At 44.7% G+C, this 21894-nt stretch overlaps 1 protein-coding gene across 1 annotated transcript; it reads left to right on the top strand.

Moving 5' to 3' along the window:
* The first annotated feature begins 7131 nt into the window (after positions 1-7131).
* znf507 (zinc finger protein 507) lies at positions 7132-21335 on the top strand. The gene is made up of 7 exons (XM_023822723.2): positions 7132-7246; positions 9103-11117; positions 12654-12774; positions 14644-14770; positions 15968-16072; positions 17448-17582; positions 17665-21335. The coding sequence occupies exons 2-7, from the start codon at positions 9105-9107 to the stop codon at positions 18005-18007; spliced, it is 2844 nt and encodes a 947-aa protein (XP_023678491.1). The 5' UTR covers positions 7132-7246; positions 9103-9104; the 3' UTR covers positions 18008-21335.
* Positions 21336-21894: the final 559 nt, after the last annotated feature.

The raw sequence follows: 21894 nt of genomic DNA, 5'->3' as shown, positions 1-21894 counted from the left end.
TTTACGTGACCCTCCAGTATTAATCAAAGCCATATTGAAGGATTATAGCACATATTTTTCATACTAAATAGCTAAGAGTGCCCCCCCCCCCCCCCGGTTCTGAAAAGCTGTAAGGGTTATACTGGATTCGAATGCTTAGTGCAGTATCAGTTCAGTTCAGAGAGGTACATCCTGTTTTAAATCAAACAAAAATCAATCTATGGTTAATTACAGATGAAAACACAGGGACATCTGAATGTACCTTGATCTCATTTTGTTAAGTACAACTTTTGAAAGGCCTGGCATCCATAATTGGGCCTGTTTCAACGGAAAAGATATCGGGGTCATTATTGTGACTTTGCAACATCAGAGATAATGTCCCCTTTATGGGTGATATTTATTGTCTTTATTTCTATACATTAGGGAAATATGACATTAGGATATAAAACGTTCTCTTTCTAATACCTATTTTACTGCATCTTTAAATTATCAAAACAAAAACAGACTATACATTGTTAATCTTGAGCATTTTACCATGAAGCATAATTTATGCAACATTTTCTGGATGAAAAATGTGCTTAGCTAAATACTTTAAGCAAATGTAATAAATGTGGTTTACATTAGATATAAATCTTGTTTGTAGCAAGTTGTTAATTTGATAAATTGGCCAATAAGTTGCTATAAATAAAGGTTTATGAGTTGGATGATCCTGTTCCAAGAGTTCATTATTTTAACTTATGGAGAATTCTGTGAAAATTTTCAATTACACCACAATTTCTTCACTCATTTCTGTAATGTGCATTTCACATTCAACCATCCAAAACATAATTTTGCAGAGTATCATAAACTATCTGTAATTTTCTAATTGTTATTCTTCTCTTTTATGGTCAGTTTTTACATTATTGAGTACCTGTGGTATGAAATTGTGGTTATAGTTATAAAAATGTAATTGCCTTGTTGTTCCTGCATATAATCAAAAAGCACTTTTGTCACAGCACTCAAATCCGCAGGAAAGGAGAGCGACTCTGCTGGCTTCCTGGGTGATTTGTAAACCGAATGCACTCACAATAGATTTAAAGCAAATATTTACTAACACAATAATACATTGAGCCCTACGGATGTTGCCCAGAGAGGTGATATTACGCATAGTTAGTAGCAAATAATAACTTTCACCACTGGAAGGTTAGTTCAAGTTTCATTTGAATGGAAGCTAAGGTTACATGGACATATTTTTCTGGCCCTTGTCATTAACATCTGAGAAATCACAAGTGTTAAGCATGAAATCGAATAATTGTATAATGGTAATGGTACCTGCAAACAGAATTAGTGCACTCTTGTTTGTTAATGAATTTATTTATTTCTGTCCTACTGGTCACAGATCAATAAGCAATTTATTTAACAAACGACGAGGCAAATAGTTCCAAGCTTGAGCAACTGAAAAAGAAAGCAGTGGCAAATGGTGACTTTTTCAGTGTAACTTTCTGGACCTCGCTGTGGAAGACATTTCACCCATCAAAATCCACCACAGACGTGGGAATATTAAAAGAAAAAAAATGGAAATATTGGTGCTGTATTAAGGTACTGTGCTTTTAATAAAACACAACATTAATTAAATTCAAAATAGCTCAAATATTCTGAGATTTTATATTGTACAGATGTCCAATTATTGACAATTATCTATAGAAAAATGTTACTCCAACATAATTGTTATAATATTAATTTTTATAATAAATAATGCAGGATTTTTCATTGTTCTGTCAGTATGATTTACAAAGTCTTAGTAAACATATGAAACTGAGGTTTCACTGTTAGTGGCCCAATGTGAACCTGATTTATATCAATAATAAAGTCCTGCTCACGTTCATAGAAAATCACATGAACCTGTGAGGAAAGAGGAAATGCACCACAGAGAGTTTTGCAGGGGATAAAATCCCAAACTAAGAATCCCGATGTAAGAAAATGGAAAGAGGTGGATTGTGTTTCAAAGACATTTACCAGAGGTGCTACTGGAGAGGGGAGAAAATAAACTGGTGCAGACATTTTATTTGTTTCCCAAGGCAAATAGGAAACATATATTGTTCCTTAATGCCTAAAGACCCACAATGCAATACTTGTCCCTTGATGGCCACAGAACAGCAGAAGTCACATGATCAGATTCAGCACAACGATTTCCCATAAGAACAATACAGTGTTCATTTCCTGTTGTGCTATACAGATGTGTGCAGGGGGTGGCTTATGATGTCGAGCCTCTCATACACAGGAATATATAAAAGGTCCTCCGGAACAACCAAGTCCACTGAGCTACTGACCACCTCCCAGTCACAGCAGCTGGCTCATAAGCAAACACTGCCGCCTGGAGTTCAAACGTTGAATTACTCCCATGGAAATGTCTCAGAATCTCACTAAGTAACCTTTGACCATGCTAATGAATTATTCCACACAAATGAAACATCAATATATAAAACAATTATGAAAGTATTACACATTTAATATCAGCAAAATTTATACACAAATTACACAAATATAAAAATCTATCGACTTCGATCATATCTACTGGATTTCTCTGAATGAAAGAACTTGTTCTTAGAAAAAAAGGTCAAGAATAGGATCCCTGCAAATGACACATGGTAATTCATAGGCACTGTAAATAGGGTGTGGGATGGGGATGGGATGGGGTATGGGATGAGGTGTGGGATGGGGATAGGGTGTGGGATGGGGACGGGGTGTGAGATAGGGTGTGGGATGGGGATAGGGTGTGAGATAGGGTATGGGATGGGGATAGGGTGTGAGATAGGGTGTGGGATGGGGACGGGGTGTGAGATAGGGTGTGGGATGGGGACGGGGTGTGAGATAGGGTGTGGGATGGGGACGGGGTGTGAGATAGGGTGTGGGATGGGGACGGGGTGTGAGATAGGGTGTGGGATGGGGATGGGGTGTGAGATAGGGTATGGGATGGGGACGGGGTGTGAGATAGGGTGTGGGATGGGGACGGGGTGTGAGATAGGGTGTGGGATGATGCCTGGTGCGGCATCTCCTGAGGGGGAGCCGATTAACAAGCCGCTGGAGCAAGCAGCCCCCCCCCCCCTGTGTTGTTACGGGCCTGAGAGCATCTCACCTGTACATCTCATCTGTAAACATACTTGAAAATAAGTTGATTCTGATGCAGATTCTGATACCGATCACAAACTGCAGGATCTGAACAGAATCTGAATGCACTGGAACACAGCACTTTGATTACACCAGTGCATCGCAAAGTAGATAATGCATAACAGATGCTATCAGTATTTCCGGTTAAAGTCTGCCTTTTTCATATGATGCTCGCCGTAGGTGTAACTCTGGAACATCTCGCAGCCTGCAAGCAGCTGCTGCATTTTGCACGTTGTGACCAGTGCAGACCATGCTCCATTTGAGACAGCTTCCTCCGCGGAGAAAAGCCCCAGGTATCAGTCTCTGTAATCAGCAACAGTTCTGAAGGCCCTACCAGTGCTTTCAGCAGGAGAACACAGCAGCAGTCCCACCAATACATCATACCAGCATGGGAGACTCCCTCAGACTGTAGGTAATCACACTTAACATAAAGCCATAATTTATATAATTAATTTATATATCAATATTTATGCATTTACTTTTTATATTTGTTTTTTGCTTCTATTTAATCCACTTCTGCATTAGATTTTTTCATTGTTTTTATTTTATGGTGCCATGTTATGACTTTTATTTTTCCAATTTAATATGTTTTTGATTTTGTCAAATTGTACAGCACTTTTATGAGCTGGGGCTGTTTTTAAATGTGCATCATAAATAGACACTGACTCGACTTCAGGTATTCGGCCTTATATATTCAGGTATATACAGTAAGTTAGGATATTGCTTGTACAGGGGCACTAATGTGCCACTCAGGCATGAAGTGCATCTGTCATTTCTCCCCCTTTCTCTATTTATCTCACATGCATTTCACAGAAACAGAGATGCCAGAACCCAGACAGTCACAATGCACATTTTTTCTCTTCTCCACATACTCAAAAAGAAAAAAAGAAGAACTGAATTCTGCTATTGCGAGCTAGCTTGAAGTATTACTTTAATACTCCGGTATAAATAACCTAATTCCAGCATTCCGAGAAACAGGTGTCCTGCCCTAGGCCACAGCATAATGGCTTCAACAAAGTATATAGGTTGTCACTTCAGGTTACGGGAGTCTATCTCTCTGTCTTTGCATGGCAGCTTGGCCCAGAAGTGTAGATATTACACTTAATAAAATGGAAAAACTATTTTCATACTAATTTTTAGAAAGAAATTGTGGCTTTTCTCAATGATGCCTTTTATTAACATCTTAAGAGTAAGTAGAAAGCCCAATTTTTTACGTAACACCAGAAAGTAAAAATCCAGACCAAGATTTTGTTTCTACCAACCAGTTGAGCATAAAGGGTCACAGTCATAGAGTACTCATCTGGATGGTTGAAACAAAACCTTGGTCTGGATTTTAACTTACTGGATCTGAACTGTCCACCTCTGCATAAAACTAACTATATTTAGACAATTTACAATTATATACAAATGGCACTTAAAGTATGTTATCAAATATATAATGACTATATGGCATTTTTCTATGTCATTGTAGCAATGGTGCAAAATATTTACTGCACAAAATTATGTTTTTGTATTGATGACCACATATATTGATTAACACTCTTGCTGCTGAATACACAGAGATATAATTACTTTGCATAAATATGTGCCAAATAAACCGTAAGCTATGGTGTAGGGGATTAATGCTGCCCATCCGTCCATTTTCTGAAATCACTCATCCTGTTCTGGGTTGCGGGGGGTCCAGAGGCTAAAGGCACAAGGCAGGGAACAACCCAGGGCAGGGTGCCAACCCATCAGAGGGCACAAGGCAGGGAACAACCCAGGGCAGGGTGCCAACCCATCAGAGGGCACAAGGCAGGGAACAACCCAGGACAGGGTGCCAACCCATCAGAGGGCACAAGGCAGGGAACAACCCAGGACAGGGTGCCAACCCATCAGAGGGCACACTCACACTTCACACCTACGGGCAATTTGGTAACTCCAATTAGCCTCAGCATGTTTTTGGAGTTTGGGGGGAAGCTGGAGCACTAGGAGGAAGCCCCACGACGACACAGAGACCCAAGTCCCACAGGGGTGAGGCGACAGTGAGGCGCCATTTCGCATTAATATAGTTCAGTAATCTATATATTTCCATAGTCTTCATTTAAATCTGGCTACACTGACTATGCCTTACCTTAGGCGTGTGAGCGCCTGCGGAGGCAGCGGTCACACCGCTGACTTCCCGTTTGTTGGTGGAACTGAAACAATTTATAACACGGCACTGAGGAGCTAATTAAAACAATAAATCGTGCAAGCACATTAGTGGACCGTTTGGTGGCCTAAGTGTGAGCTCTCAATGTCGTCAACAATACTCTCAACAGCTGGAAGAACTACACTATATGACATAGATATTATCTGCACACTGTGTGTGTGTGTGTGGGGGGGGGGGGGGGGGGGGGGAGGTGTTAATCAATATTTCATACAGTGTGATCTAAAATGATTTAGGTTTCACATTTATTTTTTTCTATTGGTGCTTGTAAGCGATCGGGTCTTGCGTAGTCAAATGTATAACTATTAAGTGATTGACAAATATGTAATTATTACAACAATCCAACCTTAATGATTTTGTAACATTGTGTAAAAATATTGGTCTCTCTCTCTCTCTCTCTCTCTCTCACACACACACACACACACACACACAGGTTTGTAATTATATCTTTGTGGGGACTCTCCATTCATTTTTATGGGGAAAACTCTAATCCCATATAACCTGAACCATAAGTAACCAAACCAAATAGGAGATTTTTGATTGCATTCACAGGTCTTTGTGGGGACTGAAAAACTGGTCCCCACAATGTAACAAAAAAAAGGTTTTTATTACATTCTGGGGGACATTTGGTCACACACACGCACACACAAATAATTGAGGTTTATTAAGATCGTCCATTAAACGTATAGCCTGTGTTCTTAATTTTTTATGTTTTGTTTGGTCTGTGAATAGCTGGAAGTATACAATGAATTAATGAAGGTGTTCGTATTAAGTATGGCCTACATGTTCTCTTCGCTACATCACCAAAATAGAAATACAGGCATTTTAAGCAAGTAGATAAATTATGACAAGCTCTAAACATGGCATCGCTATAGTTCTTTGTAAGTGTTGCATATTTCCGTTTTGCGTCAAGAATGCGGAGCGTGTAAGTTAGCCAGCACAAGCAAATTGAATCACGAGGGAAAATATTTGTTTATAGCTTCAGTAATATAATTTTGCTTAACCCATGAAGGGTGGTAGCAGCAATTTCAATGCTCCCAAAGCAATAGGGAACGGCACAATTACCTGAAAAGTATGCCAAAGTACACTGGAACTTTCTTCATAATGCATAATATGCACACTTAAAATGTACCTTCAAATTTGTTTCAGCACCTCTAGGTGGCACTATTTCGACGTTGTTTCAATCTCCCATAATACGAATGATCTGTTAATGTTTGAAGATTCAAATGCCAAGATCCATCCGTTTCTATCTGCATTATACAGGTTAGCGTCGGGGGGGTCAGTAGCCTGTCCTAGGGGGCACAGGGCGGGGTGCAGCCTGTACGGCACGTCAGTCCATGTAGCGAATGTGCGTCGCAGGGCGCGCATACTACGGGCAATTTGAGTCACCTATTAATCCAACTGCATGTCCTTGGAATGCGGGAGAAAACCCGCATGCAAACACAGAGAAATGTATGCGGCGACATAGCTAGCCACTGAGCCCCCATGCTGCCAGCTGTCTGGATGTATTTATAAACGTTTGACGTATCTTTAAAGCATCCATCCATCTTTCTTGTCATGGTTAGGTCGCGGGGTATTTGCAGACGACAATTTAATATTTAAATGCAGGAAATTTTCGTATATGTATATTTTAAAGGTTCTGTAAAAAAAAAAATACGTTGAAAAGCGGAATGGTGGACATGCACATCGTAGTACGCAAGTGGTTATCCAATCCTCTGTATTCAGGAGTGTGGCTAAATCGATGGTACTACGACCACACCGGAGCGCTGTGATCACATGATCTCGTCGGTGGGAGAGTCACGTGATCACCGCTCCAAGAACGCCATTTTGAGTGCGGTGTGAGAGAAAGGGATCACTTTTACTGCGAAAGGAAAAAAAAGCTCAAAGTCCTTCATGTGGCGAAGCCAAAGATCGTTGTGAATTGCTTGACCAGTAAGTACATGTGTAACGCATAAAAGTCGTATGACCCGAGTAATTCATTACGTGAGGAAATGCGAGTTTTAGTGTTATATATTCGGTGCGCTGGGAGTTAGGGTGACTCGTGGGGTTGCTGAGGTATTGCAGTCGTGGAGGGGTTTGTCCTGCCCCCTTTTCCACATTGCCACGGCCATGGGCCCCATGTTCTCGGTACCACGTCGATTTTACACAGCCTTGAGACCTTCTGGTTGTTGATCATGATGTTCAATACCAATGAGAAGTATTTATCTCATTACAATACCCATCGACCCTCTTTAAAGGCGTGCACGTATACACGCATATATTTATTTTCTGAAATCTGTAAATGGTCTACGATTAGCTTCACTAGCTTTTTTAGGAAATATGTTTCTGTTGGGTTTTAAATTGATGTGTCTAGGATAGAACACACTTATAACATTGATGGCAAATAACACGTTTTATTAGCAACCGGCTCTATTATATTCAGAATACAGTATAACCATTTACTCTACTAGTGTTTCCTTTATGATATTTAATTGTAGTCTTCTTTTACGTACTGCATTGTACTGCACTGCCTTGTACATTCCTGTCCAGAATTTCACCAGTGATAAAATTATTTGCACATGATTTGCTTGCTCAAGATACTTTTACCTAAAGTGACTCAAACTGCATATGTCAAATGCGCCCTTTCGAAAAGCTGGATCGTTACTGACAAATCAGCGTCAGTCTTGAGTGGCTTAATTGGTGGAACCGGAGCATCTCTCCTGGGTCCTGACTCTCTCCCTCTGTATTATAGTGGAGTCCACAGTGGCAATCTAACTGCACAAAGGAGAAGTGAGAACCAGAGACCATTATCTGTGGTCACAAGTATGAAACCAAAAAAACCGCACAGTGAACTGAATGAGTGCCCTATTCCTGGTTTTGTATGGACAGTGCACTGTGTCCAGTCATCCTGCTTTCTAGGGAATGTGTATGTAAATTAAAATACGCTAAAATGGCTCCCATTTTGGAGATGATCTCATTTTACAGTATTGGACATTTCACTATTTGGGCCACCAGGGCTGTAGCATAGTTTTTGTGTTAAAATTCCTAGGACTGCACAGCTGTGACTAGGATAAGTTAGAGGAGTCGTCTCCGGCTCCAGGCCCAGAGAGCCCAGCCCTGCACAGCTCACTTCTTTCCCTGTTCCACTGCACCCGATTCAACTGGAGAAATGGGTGGTCATTAGCAGAGATGTGGAATCAGGTGTGTTAAATGAGAGGAAACCCATAGATGTGCAGGGCTGGGGCCCCCCAGGACTGCAGTTTGACACCCCTGGGTTAGAGGGAGGGAGGATGGATGGATGGATTGGAGGAAATTCTTGTGTTATTTAAGGGCACAGACACAGGCTTTGGTAGGTCCTAAACAGCAATGATGAAAAAGGGATGTGGACTGTTTCTGTGTCTCTTCAAAATCCAGAGCAGTTCACAGCGGACTGCTAGTACAGGCCATGCCGCTGTAAATGCAACGCTGTGTAATGTGTAAGAAAGTGAAGCATGAGCAGCTATTTTTACATTCTCCTCTGCATCTCAGGCATAGTTATTTATACCTACTTGCTTCATGTTCCTTGTTATCCATTCCAAGCTTTCAGGGTTGTGTTTTCAATTTAATCTAAGATTTCTGTTGTGTCAATGGACTCATTGGGAAAAAGTGAGCTCACCTGATATGTCACATAATTTACCTTCTAGAGATGTAATTAAAGCCAGTGGCCATAGAGAGCTCCAGTTACCTGCCTTACATATAAAGCAGAATTTAGTTATTTATTTCTTTTTTCTTTTGCGGTAAAATATACCTACATTTCTGATCCTCTTCAGGTATGGAAGACAACAGTGGTATTGCAGTCCTACTTCCACACAGTAGGGGTCAGCAGGACGCCGTGTTCATCCCAGAGAGAGTGGTGACTGTTTCTGGTGTGCATCTCCAGGACCTGGACGGCAGCCCCAACGAACACAGCCGGGCTGCCGATTCCTTGATCCAGGTGATTGAGAAGCTGAGCAAGATTGTGGAGAAGCCCGTCCACCGTTACTCCCTGTCCGGGAAAAAGAGGCCCCACCTCCCCTGTGTGCAGGTGCAGGACAGCAAAGACGGGAGCAGTGAGACTCCCTGCAAAAAATCTAAAGAGACATGTGCACCTGCAAATGAGGAGGAAACGCAGGTAGAGTACTACCTGTCAGGAGGAGGTGCGCGGGAGAGCGGCTGCGGCAGGGTGGTCACCTGCTACCAGTGCAGCCTGTGTAGGTACATCTCCCCAACGCTGTCCTTGCTGAAGGAGCATTTGCGGCAGCATGAACTGCCCCAGGAGCAGAGCAACGTGATCCTGGTGTGTTCTGAGTGCTGTTTCACCTCTCACCAGCAGAAGGAGCTAGAGGCTCATATCAGGCTGCACCTAGATGGCGGCGATGGTCACACGGCCGAATCGAATGCGGCTAAAGCAGCCGCACACGCGCCTAAGGTGAAATCAGAAAGTGGCGGGCCCCCCGCAGACGAGCAGCCCGTGAAGAAGAAGTGGTACAGCTGCGAGAAGTACGGCATGTACAGATGCTTGATCTGCAGCTACGTGTGCGGCCAGCAGCGCATGCTGAAGACTCATGCGTGGAAGCACGCCGGCCTGGTGGACTGCTCCTATCCCATATTCGAGGACGAGTCAGCCCCCGATCCTGTGACCGAGGCCGTCATGGTCGTCAGGGGCGTTGGCAGCAAACAGGAACCTATACACGGGACGTCCGCCTTCGAGATCGAACTGTGTGAGCCGGCGGCCAAGAGTGGTCGGCAGGCTGGGGTGGCCGCGGAGGCCGTAGAGGAAGCCTACGAATCTAAAGTGCCCTTTACGGAAGAGCCGGCGGTGGAGGTGCAGGTGACGACGGAGCAGGAACCCGAAGCGACCTGCCCAGACAGCCTCCTCTCATCTGCGCAGAAGATCATCAGCCGCAGCCCCAACAGCGCGGGACACGTCAACGTCATCGTGGAGCGGGTCCCCGGCGAGCCGTTCCTGGTGACCGAGGTTGACAAGCGGCTCCTTCCTGGGGAGGCGCACCCCGCCTACTATGAGGACGAGGAAGTGGTCGTCGGTTGGTGCGGTAGCGAGAAGCCACGGGCCGACGAGGACCCCGACGAGGCCCAAGAGGTGCCGGCGCCACCCCCAGACGAGAATATGCCCCCGACGCGCCGGCGGACGCACTCAGAGTCGCTAAGGCTGCACTCGCTGGCCGCGGAGGCCCTGGTGGCAATGCCCACGAGAACAGCTGAGCTGAGCAAGTCTGGCGTCAAGAGCCTGGTGGGCTTGAGCACCCAGGGCCCTGACACGGGCCAGGGCCTCCTCGACGTCGCTCCGCTAAAAGGCCCCCCTCTGGCCACCATCGGGGGGGGAGGCGGCCCCACTGCTCTGGTCAACTTAGAACTGCAGACGCGCACCGGGGCGGTGACGGCCGAGGGCCCGGCAAAGATGGGCATCAGCACGTCCCTGCTGACCGTCATCGAGAAGCTGCGGGAGCGCACGGACCAGAACACGTCGGACGAGGACATCCTGAAGGAACTGCAGGTGAACGCCCAGGGTCAGCCGGGCCCTGACTCCAGCCTGCCTGAAAGCAGCTTGGTGGAGGTGATCCCCAACAGCGAAAGGCCCTTTCGCTGTCGCCTCTGCCGCTATACCAGTGGCAACAAGGGCTACATCAAACAGCACCTGCGCGTGCACCGCCAGAGACAGCCCTACCAGTGCCCCATCTGTGACTTCATCGCATGCGATAGCAAGGACCTGGAGACTCATATGATCAACCACTGCAAGACCCGCATGTACCACTGCAAGCAGTGCAATGAGACCTTCTACTACAAGGTGAGCCCGATGCCAGTGCGCTGCGACTTCGGATCAGAACCTTCTACTGCGATGGAGCGTTGGTGAGAGCAGAGGGTGTGAGCCATTTATAAATTTTATAAAGTGGCCATGATTACACGTTTAAACTCACATACTCTATTGAAAAGCATTGGTTTCAAATATTCCCTCTTGATTACTCCACAATATGGTGGAAGGATGTGGGTGTAAATAAAGAGCGAAAATGTAAGTTGCGTGGAAGCACTTCGCATTAAAAGTGAATGAAAATGCGGTCGTTTGTCAGTATTGCAAAACAGAACTTGGGCATCGCAACCACACAATTAATGCAAATACATCTTAAAAGGAGACATTTAGATCTGACAGACTTGCCCAATAATGCGAGGTAGGCAATAGATACGTGTCATTTAGTAATCTGCCCTGAGTGTGCATCCTGCAGTGGGTGGTTGGTATATTGTGATATATATATATATTATTTGTGATATGTATATATTATTTGCAATTAATCATCAAATTAATTAGTATATTATGTAAATATTAATGTAATCATTAATAATAATCTGAAAAATTACACTTTTTTAGCAGGCGTTTTTATCCAAAGTAATGTACATATTTGGGAAGGCCAGCTCAGACGGTCCTTGAAGCATTTGGGGCTCACGGGCCCTGCTCGGGGGCCCAGTGATGGTATCTCCCTGCCGACCACAGGATTCGAACCAGCGACCTTCCGCTCATGGGCTCTGTACCCTATTCTGCTGAGCCACACACTGCCCCCAGTCAGCCGTCTCGTTGAAGGACGCAGAGACCGACTCGAGGCGCCTTAATGTAAAACCAAGCCTGATTAACTCCACGGCAAGATGCCTCAGTGTCCTTCTAAAGATTGACTAAGATGAAACTGCAGTAAATGGAAGTTGTATGATGTTTCCGGTTGGTGTTTCACACGTTGTTTAACTGCTAGCATCACTTCACAAAAAGCCATTTCGGTGCCTTCCCCAAGTTCCCAAGGTCTTTGAGGGTAGATTCTTTCAAAAAGTAGCGAGATTATAGAAGTATACTTTCTGTTTCCTAATATATAAGGGCTTTTATATTAGTACTGCATTAGTACCTTTTTTATTAGTACCTTACCCCAGACTGCACTGCTGTTGCATTGTTACAGTGCTTGTAATGATACTCCAAACTGTACTGCTGTCCTAGGCCAGGGGTGTCGAACTCCGGTCCTGGGGGGCCGGAGCCCTGTGTAGCTTAGTTCTTTCCCTGTTTTACTACAATTGATTCAGCTCAAGAGCTGTGTGGTAATTAGCAAAGGGGTTGAATCAGGTGTGTTAAACGAGGGGAAACCCAAAAATGTGTAGGATTCCCGCCCCCCAGGACTGGACTTTGACACCCCTGTCTGTACAGTATAATGGCTGTACTGTCGTCTCATACTCGCTACACTTGTATTAATACTTCAGGCTGCATTGCCATTTCATGCTTGCTTCGGTCGTATTGATACTTCAGTCTGTACTGCCGTCTCACACTTTCTGTCCCTGTACTGATGCCCTTCAGAGTCAGCTGAGGAGTCACGAGCGAGAGCAGCACGGACTCAGGTACGCCGCAGCGCCCCTGATGCCAGTCACCGAGAGCGGCTCGAGCACAGGGGGAGCGAAGGAGAAGGCCCCAGAGCAGGGTGAGCACTTCACAGGCAAAATGCATGTATGTAAGGGGTGCATCAAGGCTCCGTGTGACATCACAGGCAAAATGCATGTATGTAAGGGGTGCATCAAGGCGCCGTGTGACTTCACAGGCAAAATGCATGTATGTAAGGGGTGCATCAAGGCTCCGTGTGACTTCACAGGCAAAATGCATGTATGTAAGGGGTGCATCAAGGCTCCGTGTGACATCACGCCATTGTTTTCAGCCACGTCACTATCCGTCCATCACTCATACCAAAGCAGTTTTTTTTTCTTCCCATTGTGTCTCAAAGACTTTGAGAGAATTGCCATCTGTCTTATCAGCAGTAACCTTTAACATGCTAAAAGCGTTTGGCTCTTGGTTGACTGTTGGATGAATTTAATTCTGGATCCGGACACGTTTGTTTCAGGCATTGATATTGCTGTTCATGTAGGCCTACTTTTTTTGACAAATTATGAAAGAGAAATTTGAAAATTAAATGTAGCGATCAAACTGGCTCTTTACCTTTGATTATAAGTAAAAACTGATACATTTTTTAAGGCAGCAATTGTACAGATTGTCTCCACTGTGTGTTTGCTTCTAGTTTCAATGATCACTTCAGAAAAAAAAAAATTCTGTCAGTCACTACTTGTGTGGATAGTTCGCAATTAAGTCTCTAGAGGGAAGTTTTATGGAAATAAGTCGTCTTCAGCATTCCCCTGCAGTCTTATGTCTTGCCAAGTCCATGGCTTGTTGGTTTGATACCCTGTTGCATTACCTGCATCCTGCAATAAGTCTTTTGAGTGTTTGCATTTTATACTTTGTTTGCTCATTCGCTCTAATTCACGGTGGTGTACAGTCCCGTGCAAAAGAAATGTTTAAAGCTATTTGTCTGAGTAGTAAATGCACATTTGCTCAGAACAAAAAACACAATTTAGCATTGGAATATATGCAAATGAAGAGTAGCACAATAACAACTAGTACGTCATTCTTTTTTTTTCCACCAAAAAGTTGATTGATTTAGTTGGATGCTTAGATGAACACGGCTTCAGGTCCCAAACCTCTCCCCAAGGGCACCCCAGCCATTACATGTATTTATTAAATATCACCACCAGCTCACTCAACTAATTAATTAGTTTTAAAAAGTCTGTGAGATATTGATTAGCTAAAAGAGTGGTCCAGTCAAAAAATACATGGGTGTGTTGGATGGTTGCTGGAAACACTGGGGTGATTTTAGCAGAGGGTTTGAAATGGCTAAACTGACACACTTTGATAGGCATAATACCGTAGTTTTACGCCAACATAAAGATCAATTAAACATCATTTTCTTTGGCTACCTAAGACTTTTGCACAGTCCTGTATGCCCAGGACAGAGAAGCATATATGCAAATGAAGAGTAGCACAATAAAAAACTAGTACGTGATTCTTTTTTTCACCAAAAAGTTATTGATTTAGTTGGATGCTGTGTGTTCTGTGTATTGAATTTCAGTGCCTTATGAAGTACAAGGGCCAGGAGCAGGCCTGCCTATTCCTAGCCCCGCGACCAGGTGGGGGGCAGCCCTGTAGATGCTGCTGTGCTCATTCAGACTGAGTCCCCGGGGTTCGGCGGACATGTCGTGCCTTCCCGCACATGCTGTTCCGTTCCCAATTAATGACGCATCAGAGCAGGATTTAGTTGGCTGGACTAGATCAGGGTCTCTCAGCTACTATTCCTATAGGTGGATCTGTGTTAGATGGGCCCTCACTTAGGGAAATCTACAGAGAGACCCCCCCCCCCCCCTTGCCAGGACGTAATAATGGTCAGCAGCTGGACCTTGTGGTTGGAAAGGTTACCCCTGCCCTAGATGGTGACTCAAGCATTCTCCCTCTCGCATGTCTCCTCCAGATGCCTGCCGGGTCTCCTCTCGAACCCTCCAGAAGCTCTACAAGTGCGACGTGTGTGATTATACCAGCCCCACGTACGTCGGGGTCCGGAACCACCGGAGGATCCACAACTCGGACAAGCCGTACAGGTGCATGCGTGTCTGCGTGTGCGTAAGTGTATGCGTGTCTGTGCGTGTGTGAGTGTCTTCGCATGCCAGCATGTGTGTCTGTCTGTCTGTCTGTCTGTCTGTCTCCATCCCATGCTTCCCTTTGACTGACCCTCAACCTGATTGTTTTCAGTCTGAAAAAAAAACAGGTACCTTTTAGTGTAAAAAATCCAAAAATCGCTGTATTCTTTTTTTCAAGGCAGTCTTGGCCCCTTTGACCGTTCTTGGTGTCTTGTGTTTTCCTCACTCCTTATCTCAGGATAGTAGATAGTTAAAGGCCGAGCACTTTGTGAATAAACCACAGGAGAAGCAGAGCTGGTCTAACACGTCCTTATCAGTGTGGATAATTTCTGTGTCAGAGCAAGCCCTGCTTTATCTACCCCCAGCCTCACTGCCTCGGCGCTTGTAGAGCCTGCCGATTCACATTTGCATTTCAAGTCGACGCCGCATGCCTTTCTGCATAGTTAGCAGCTTGTAGCATCGTAAGCAGCGGGCGGCTTGGAGAATCGGTTTGCGTGTCATCCCCGTCTGCGCAACAGGATGCGGCTGCCGGGCCTTTAAATGGTCCTCGCTGCCCGTGGGCGTGCAAAGCCGACCTCTTTTCCCGGCTTCTCCATCTCTTTCATCTGTGCATTTGCCATCCGCCACGTTCGGCACGCTCCGGCATCCGATGCGTACATCAAAGGCTCAGGAAGTTTCATCCGGGGCTTCCCAGAAAACCATGTTCGACAGAACTACGCCCTCGAGACACTCATGCACGCATATACACATGTACAGCGTGTAAACAGATGCACGCCAAATCTCTCCCAGTGCAAAACACCTTCAGCTGTCAACACTTTCAGTTGCATCAGTAAATTTTTTTGTTTTTTTTTTTTAAACAAAAAGACACCCAGGTTCTTCCTGTGGATGTTTGTCTTTGTTTGCAGTGAATGTCAGATCATCTTTTGCCGTTGTCTGTTACAAACAGGCATAAAAAATACAACTGAAGATAAGTCTCTCAGCAGAAATACATTTCTCTCACTTTTTGGATTTGAACATTGGTGCTAGTCTCGGGTTTACCTTTGATTTGTTAACTGTGTTTGTTTGTGGGTCTGAATGCCTTTTTGAGTGAGACTGTGTGGAGCTCTGATTGGACAGAGCAGCTGGCCCTTGACGCCCCCTGCTGGACCTGCCCTGCAGGTGCTGTAGCTGTGACTTTGCCACCACCAACATGAACAGCCTAAAGAGCCACATCAGGCGTCATCCACAGGACCACCAGGCCGTACAGCTGATGGATCAGTACAGGTGAGGCGGGAGTGTGGCGTAAGGGCCGTGCCTGTCGGGCCGGGTGTGAGGCTGCAGGGGGCTGGGACAGATCTGTCTGGTGCGTATCCTAAACAGCATGAGTTTGGATGGGCATGGATCCATTTGGTCTAGATCATTCACAGCACGGGCTGGACTGGAGCAGTAGTTCTTGGTGAGGAATGGCATGTTTGTACTCCGGTTAGGGTTGGTGCTAGTTCTGTTCCCTGGAAGTGTTCACCCTCTTTTGGACTTTTTTGCATATATTGCAAAGTTTTGCGGTATTTATGAGTTTACGTGAACAAACAGTCCCAAATAAATTATTTTATGCCTACTTTTGCAGAACATAGATACAATATTTTTACATTTATATTTATTAAAATCAAGTATCAAAGGAAGCCGTTGCATGCCAAAAATTCAAATTCTGGATTTTAGCCATAAGCATCCCAAAATGGCAGTGATGCAGATCCCTGGGCAACGGCAGAGAGTAAACTTCGGGGTTTGACATCCGCCGTTAATCTGCAGCCCGTTTCAGCCTGGTTTTACTCCAGGGAGTTTTGTATCCCTTCGAACGTTTGTTAAACTCACTCTGTGCTGCAGCGCACAGCAGGAGAGCTTCGGAAACGCAGGAGAAATCCTGCGCGACCCCAGGGATCCTCTGCGGGGTGAGCATGCGTGTGGGAGCTGATCACGTACCTCTGCTCCTCACGGCTCATGAATCAGAGAAGCCTGGACCAATTTCAGCACCATTTCACTCAACCAGCTCTCTAGGGGCAGTGTGTGCTTCGGAGACTATGCCCACGATTGGACGGTTTCCGGTTCAAATTCAGTGGCTGGCAGAGTGATTTAGACCCTTAGCTCTTCCAAGGACCATCTGAATACAAGGGTCTCCTAAATAAACAGAAATCGTAGCGATTTCCCCATAGGCATGGAGGGGAAAAAAAAAGTTTTAGTATTAATTGAAATATTGATTTGACAGGCAAAGGATGTTGGTGAGGTCACACATGTGATGTCATCTTAAAGCCCTAACTTTCCTCTTTAAGGAACAACAGGACTTGAGTGGCTTGTAAAGTATGAGAGAGATGAGCATAATCATAATGTCCTCTACAGAAATGAAAATGAAGCACTGGATCCCAGGAGGATAAGTGTCTAGCTAAGCTTCTGTCTCTGTTTCGATGACAGTTGGTTGATCTAAATTGCCTTTATGGTTGATGGTCCGTAGTTACCTCACATTCTGCCTTTTCTGATTCACTTCCTTGTTCCCTGACTGGTCGGGTTTATTATAAGCAGCAGAGTTATTACCATACGAGTATCTGTTCGCACTGTTCCTCCTCACCCCCTACTCGGGCGTTACACGGTGCCCCCGCGCTCCCTGCAGGTGCTCTCTGTGCGGCTACGTCTGCAGTCACCCCCCGTCCCTCAAGTCACACATGTGGAAACATGCGGGCGACCAGAACTACAACTACGAGCAGGTGAACAGGGCCATCAACGAGGCCATGTCGCAGAGCAACCGGTGAGTGTGTCCCCCCTCCCTCGCAGCTGTCCCCACGGCCCTGTTCCACGGAGCCGCTCATCTCCGTGTCTGACGCCGGCAGGTTATCCGGGGCGGCTCACAAGTCCATGACCGTCTCAGAGGTGATGGAGGAGCAGACAGGCCCGGCCTCGGACGCCCCTGCCAAGCATGGCGTCGATATGGAGGCGCCGGGGGCGCCGGCCCTGGCCGCCATGGCCCCCGCTCCAGCCGATAAGGCCACCGCCGCACGGCTGGGTGCCGAGCACTGCGTCCTGCTCTTCTGCTGCTGCATCTGTGGCTTCGAGTCGGCCAGCAAGGAACGGCTCATGGAGCACATGAAGGAGCACGAGGGCGAGATCATCAGCATCATCCTGAGCAAGGAGCTGCCGGGAGCACAAACCGCCCTGCCCCCTGCAGGGCAATGAGACGCACTGCATCCCCACTACTCTCAAGTGTTTTGCTCTTCATCCACAATGAGGTCTGCGGGTCACCCTATTAGGGCTTGAAGGGTCCCTTATCACTTGCCCATGGGGCAACATGTACCTGGATTTGCAAAAACGCCCAATCTTAGGTATTTTTTTTCCTTTCTGTTTGCCATGCAAAATTCCCTCCACCTAAACCACCATATACATTTAAACTATTTTGATAGCCGTACCTCCCTTGTGTTTCCACTTTCATATGAAGGGTATAGAGTGAAAAAATGAGATGTTATAGTCTCTGCACAAAAAAAGTAAAAATATTTAAACATTTTTATGTTTGCTTAAATTGAATATCTTATCAGTACAGCAGTCCCAAGTTAAACTTTAAGTTGAATTTTATTTGGGATTTCAGTTCTTTATAAATACTTGGTTAAATCAGATTTCGGTATCGAATTAATACTGAATTTGGTCATTATGTTCAAGACATTGCATACCTCCTCAAACAAAAATGCTTGCTTGGTAATGGTATTCTGCCCTGAAAGGGTATAAGCATAGTTTAATGTTTTGTTTGGCAGCTTTGGTTGAAATCACTGTAATATTAAAACTATATTTATAGTTAGACGTTCACACATTTTCACACATGGCTGTAAAATACCTTGCTACTGTATGTTTTTACTATTTGTAGTTATGACGATATTTATTTAATTTATATTTATGCACATAGTTTTCCGTTAGCTATGTCAGCTGAGAAGCCTTTCGTACGATGTTCTCTCTGGTGCTATTAAACAATCCTTTAGAAGTAAAAGCCCTTCTCTCGACACAGCCCTTCTGTCAGAGACACAGAAGGACAAAAAAAAATCACTTAAGGAACGAACCGTGAAACTGTGGGCTTGACCGACAGGGAATTGTCATTCAGGGTGAGTTTGTTGTCTTGATATAACTGTCACCAAATACGTTAATATTTACTTTCTTACCGCCTATGAACTGACCTTAAAATCAAGGGGATTTCTTCATTTTTTTTAAGACAAAATACTCTTCCTGTATTGATGCATAAATATGTAACATTAAGTGCTGAACTGGCTAAATGAATGCGATTTATCATTTATAGCCACACATTTAATGGCTGAAATTGTTTGCTGTTTGGTACGTCACATCTCACCCCCAAGACTTTCCCGAAGCGTAGCCGCTTAAGGAAGGGAACACTGACGGCTGCCTTCATTTGCTCGCTACATCCTCCTGTGACTTTTCTCCATTCATTACGTGGAGGGATTTCGATCATCGTAACTGTTAGGCGGCCCACTGCTGTCCTAAAAGAGCTCATAATTTATCCATGTGACAACCATGACTGACACCTGAATGATTCTCGAGCTTTCCCAAAGTCGTATTTTTTCCCTTTTTTTTTGACAGTTATAACTGACATTTGTGTTGTATATTTATATTAGGTAATTCTCTGCTCAGCTGTGTGTTTGTCTAACGTTTGACATGTTGTGGTTGTATCTATGTGTACAAATGAACCATTTCTTGGGTATACATGTGACATTTTCTGCCTTGTCATGAAGAATATTGCAATATTCTTTTTTTTTTCCCCCCAACTGAATTTTTGGGCATAGGGGTCATGAAGGCATCACCAAGGGCTTGTCTTTTGGCTACCTCTGTAAAATGAGCTTTATAGTCATGCAGCGCTATAGTCGTATGTAGAGAATTTAATTCAGAATCTTAATCTTAAGAACCTTAGCATCAGCTGAAACCAATTAGAATGTAAGACCTGGACTCTGGAGATCACCTTATCTTTCTGTTCCTAAGTCTAATTTAGATCTCAGATTATTGTTGTTCTTCCTAATTTACAGTTCAGAGCGCCTGAGCAAGGAGCATCAAACGCAGTTTGCATTTAAACTCCACGTTGTTTCGTGTTTTAATGCAGGTTAATGACCTGTTAATGCTGTCACAGCTCAGTGCAACCTTGACGGTGGGTGTGAATGTCTCTGTTTCAGCAGGCAATGTTCTTTGTGTCAGGCTGCTGAATTTTAACACTTTTCCCGTACTTTGAGTCGCTTCTACAAGAATCATATGACTATCCCCTCTCCCCCCAGCACAATCTGCATAGGACAGGATCTGGCAGTTTAGTTCGTATTGTAAACAGTATTGGAAATAAGCTGAACTTTATGGCAGCAGGCCTGTAGTTGTAGGATTTTTTCCTAATTATTTTCTGAAGCTGTGGCTTATTTATAAGGACATTTTATGTGTCTGGTGACCATGGGTATTTTTTGGTGTGGAATCTGTTGTGTGCATTTTAGTTAAAAGTGCGTGCGTCAGTCTGTCTGTATTATGAACCAGCCGTCAGCACGTGTGAATCTGTGACGGGACTGACTGACAGCAGTCTGCTGATGACTCTGGGCCAAAAATCAGAATACCTCCAAGCTGGGCTGACTGTGCGTGTATCCTGGGTGCATTCTTTGGGGCTCTCCTTTGCCATGCCGTCGTTATTTCTCTGGTCCGTATCTGCCTGGTTTAGATTTATTGTGAATTTTTAAATAGTCCTGGAGAAAGGTGGTTGTATATATGAAGCTTCATGCCTGTTTGTGCTAATGAGCAAGCACAGCCAGCGATAGGCCCCGCCCTCTTTTGTAGGCCCCACCCCCATCTTACCCTCAGTGCCATCTTCCAGCTGACCAATGGGAGTGCCAGCTGGTTCTGGAGATGTGCAGACGTCCCCTCAGGCATCCGTATACTCGGCAAAGCTGTCCGGTCCCTTCGCGTGCCTTCTGTTCCCGATGGTCTGGCCTCCACGTGCCGTGTGGTTAGGGTGGGTGGGTCTTTGGTTTGCCCCCCCCCCCCCTCTATGAGAGGCCTTCCTTGGAGATCATGCTCATTAGTATTTCAACCTGAGCACCCTCTGTAATGAATAGCAGATATTGGCAGGGGGTTATACAGAATTGCTTATATTGAAATCTTTCACTTGTGTATAATATTACAAAATGTTTTTTAAAGATGTCTATATTTTTAAAACATCTTGTAAAAACCTGATGATCGTAATAAAGAATATGATTTTTTATTTTTTTTTGGCCAAAGTGTGAGGGAGGAAAAGGCTATATACGATTTTTCTTTTTAAATTCCCCAGTGCAGTGTAGTGCAGTGTAGTGCAGTTTTACTGGGTTGGGCACACTAAGCTGCATGCCTTAATGCCAAAGACGCAGAGTGTGGACTGATCTTTCTTTCCCTGTTAACGTCGCCTTTGTGTACATTTGTGTTTCAGCTCATATCTTCGGCTTCTGTAGACTCGTCCTTGTTTTGCCTTTTGCATTGTATTTTGGTAATAAAGACGTTTTAAAGATAAGCTTGGGTCAGAGTTTAATGCTAAATGTATTTGGTTTGCATGTAATTAAAAAATTTTTTTTGCTTTTCACATTTCCCATCTCTCCTGTCAGGGACACACAGGTGAGAGCAAAGGTTAAAGTTTCGTTGGTTTGAGGGCCCAGCGGCAGTGTGAATATTTCTCCCGACAAAGGGATTTGAACCAGCACTCTTCCGATCACAGGCACCGAGGCCTAACCGACTGGGCCACTCGCTGCCCCGTGTTCCCGATTTACTACTTCATGTCATTGTTTGTAACTAGACAATCAGATGCAGTGGTAGATATCTTGATTGCAGTGCTCCATCATGACCTGCTTGGAAGTGGCCAGTGTCTCGCCTTCGCCTGGATCTCACTGCAAATCCTACTGAGTGACAGAAGCCTCCTCTCGCTGGTGGAGGTAGGTTCACTTTGGGCTGACCGGGGTGATGGTTTAGTGGCAGTAATACTTGCCACTTTGTTTTGGTAATTTTAAATGTAAATATTGAGAAATGTGACATGGATTCTGATTTTCAGAGATGCTTCTGGGAAAAATAACATGAGT

Source organism: Paramormyrops kingsleyae, chromosome 13, assembly GCF_048594095.1.
Source record: "Paramormyrops kingsleyae isolate MSU_618 chromosome 13, PKINGS_0.4, whole genome shotgun sequence".
NCBI classification, from domain to species: Eukaryota; Metazoa; Chordata; class Actinopteri; order Osteoglossiformes; family Mormyridae; genus Paramormyrops; species Paramormyrops kingsleyae.
The sequence above is the reverse complement of the archived record's forward strand: the minus strand, read 5'-3'. Positions and strand labels throughout refer to the sequence as shown.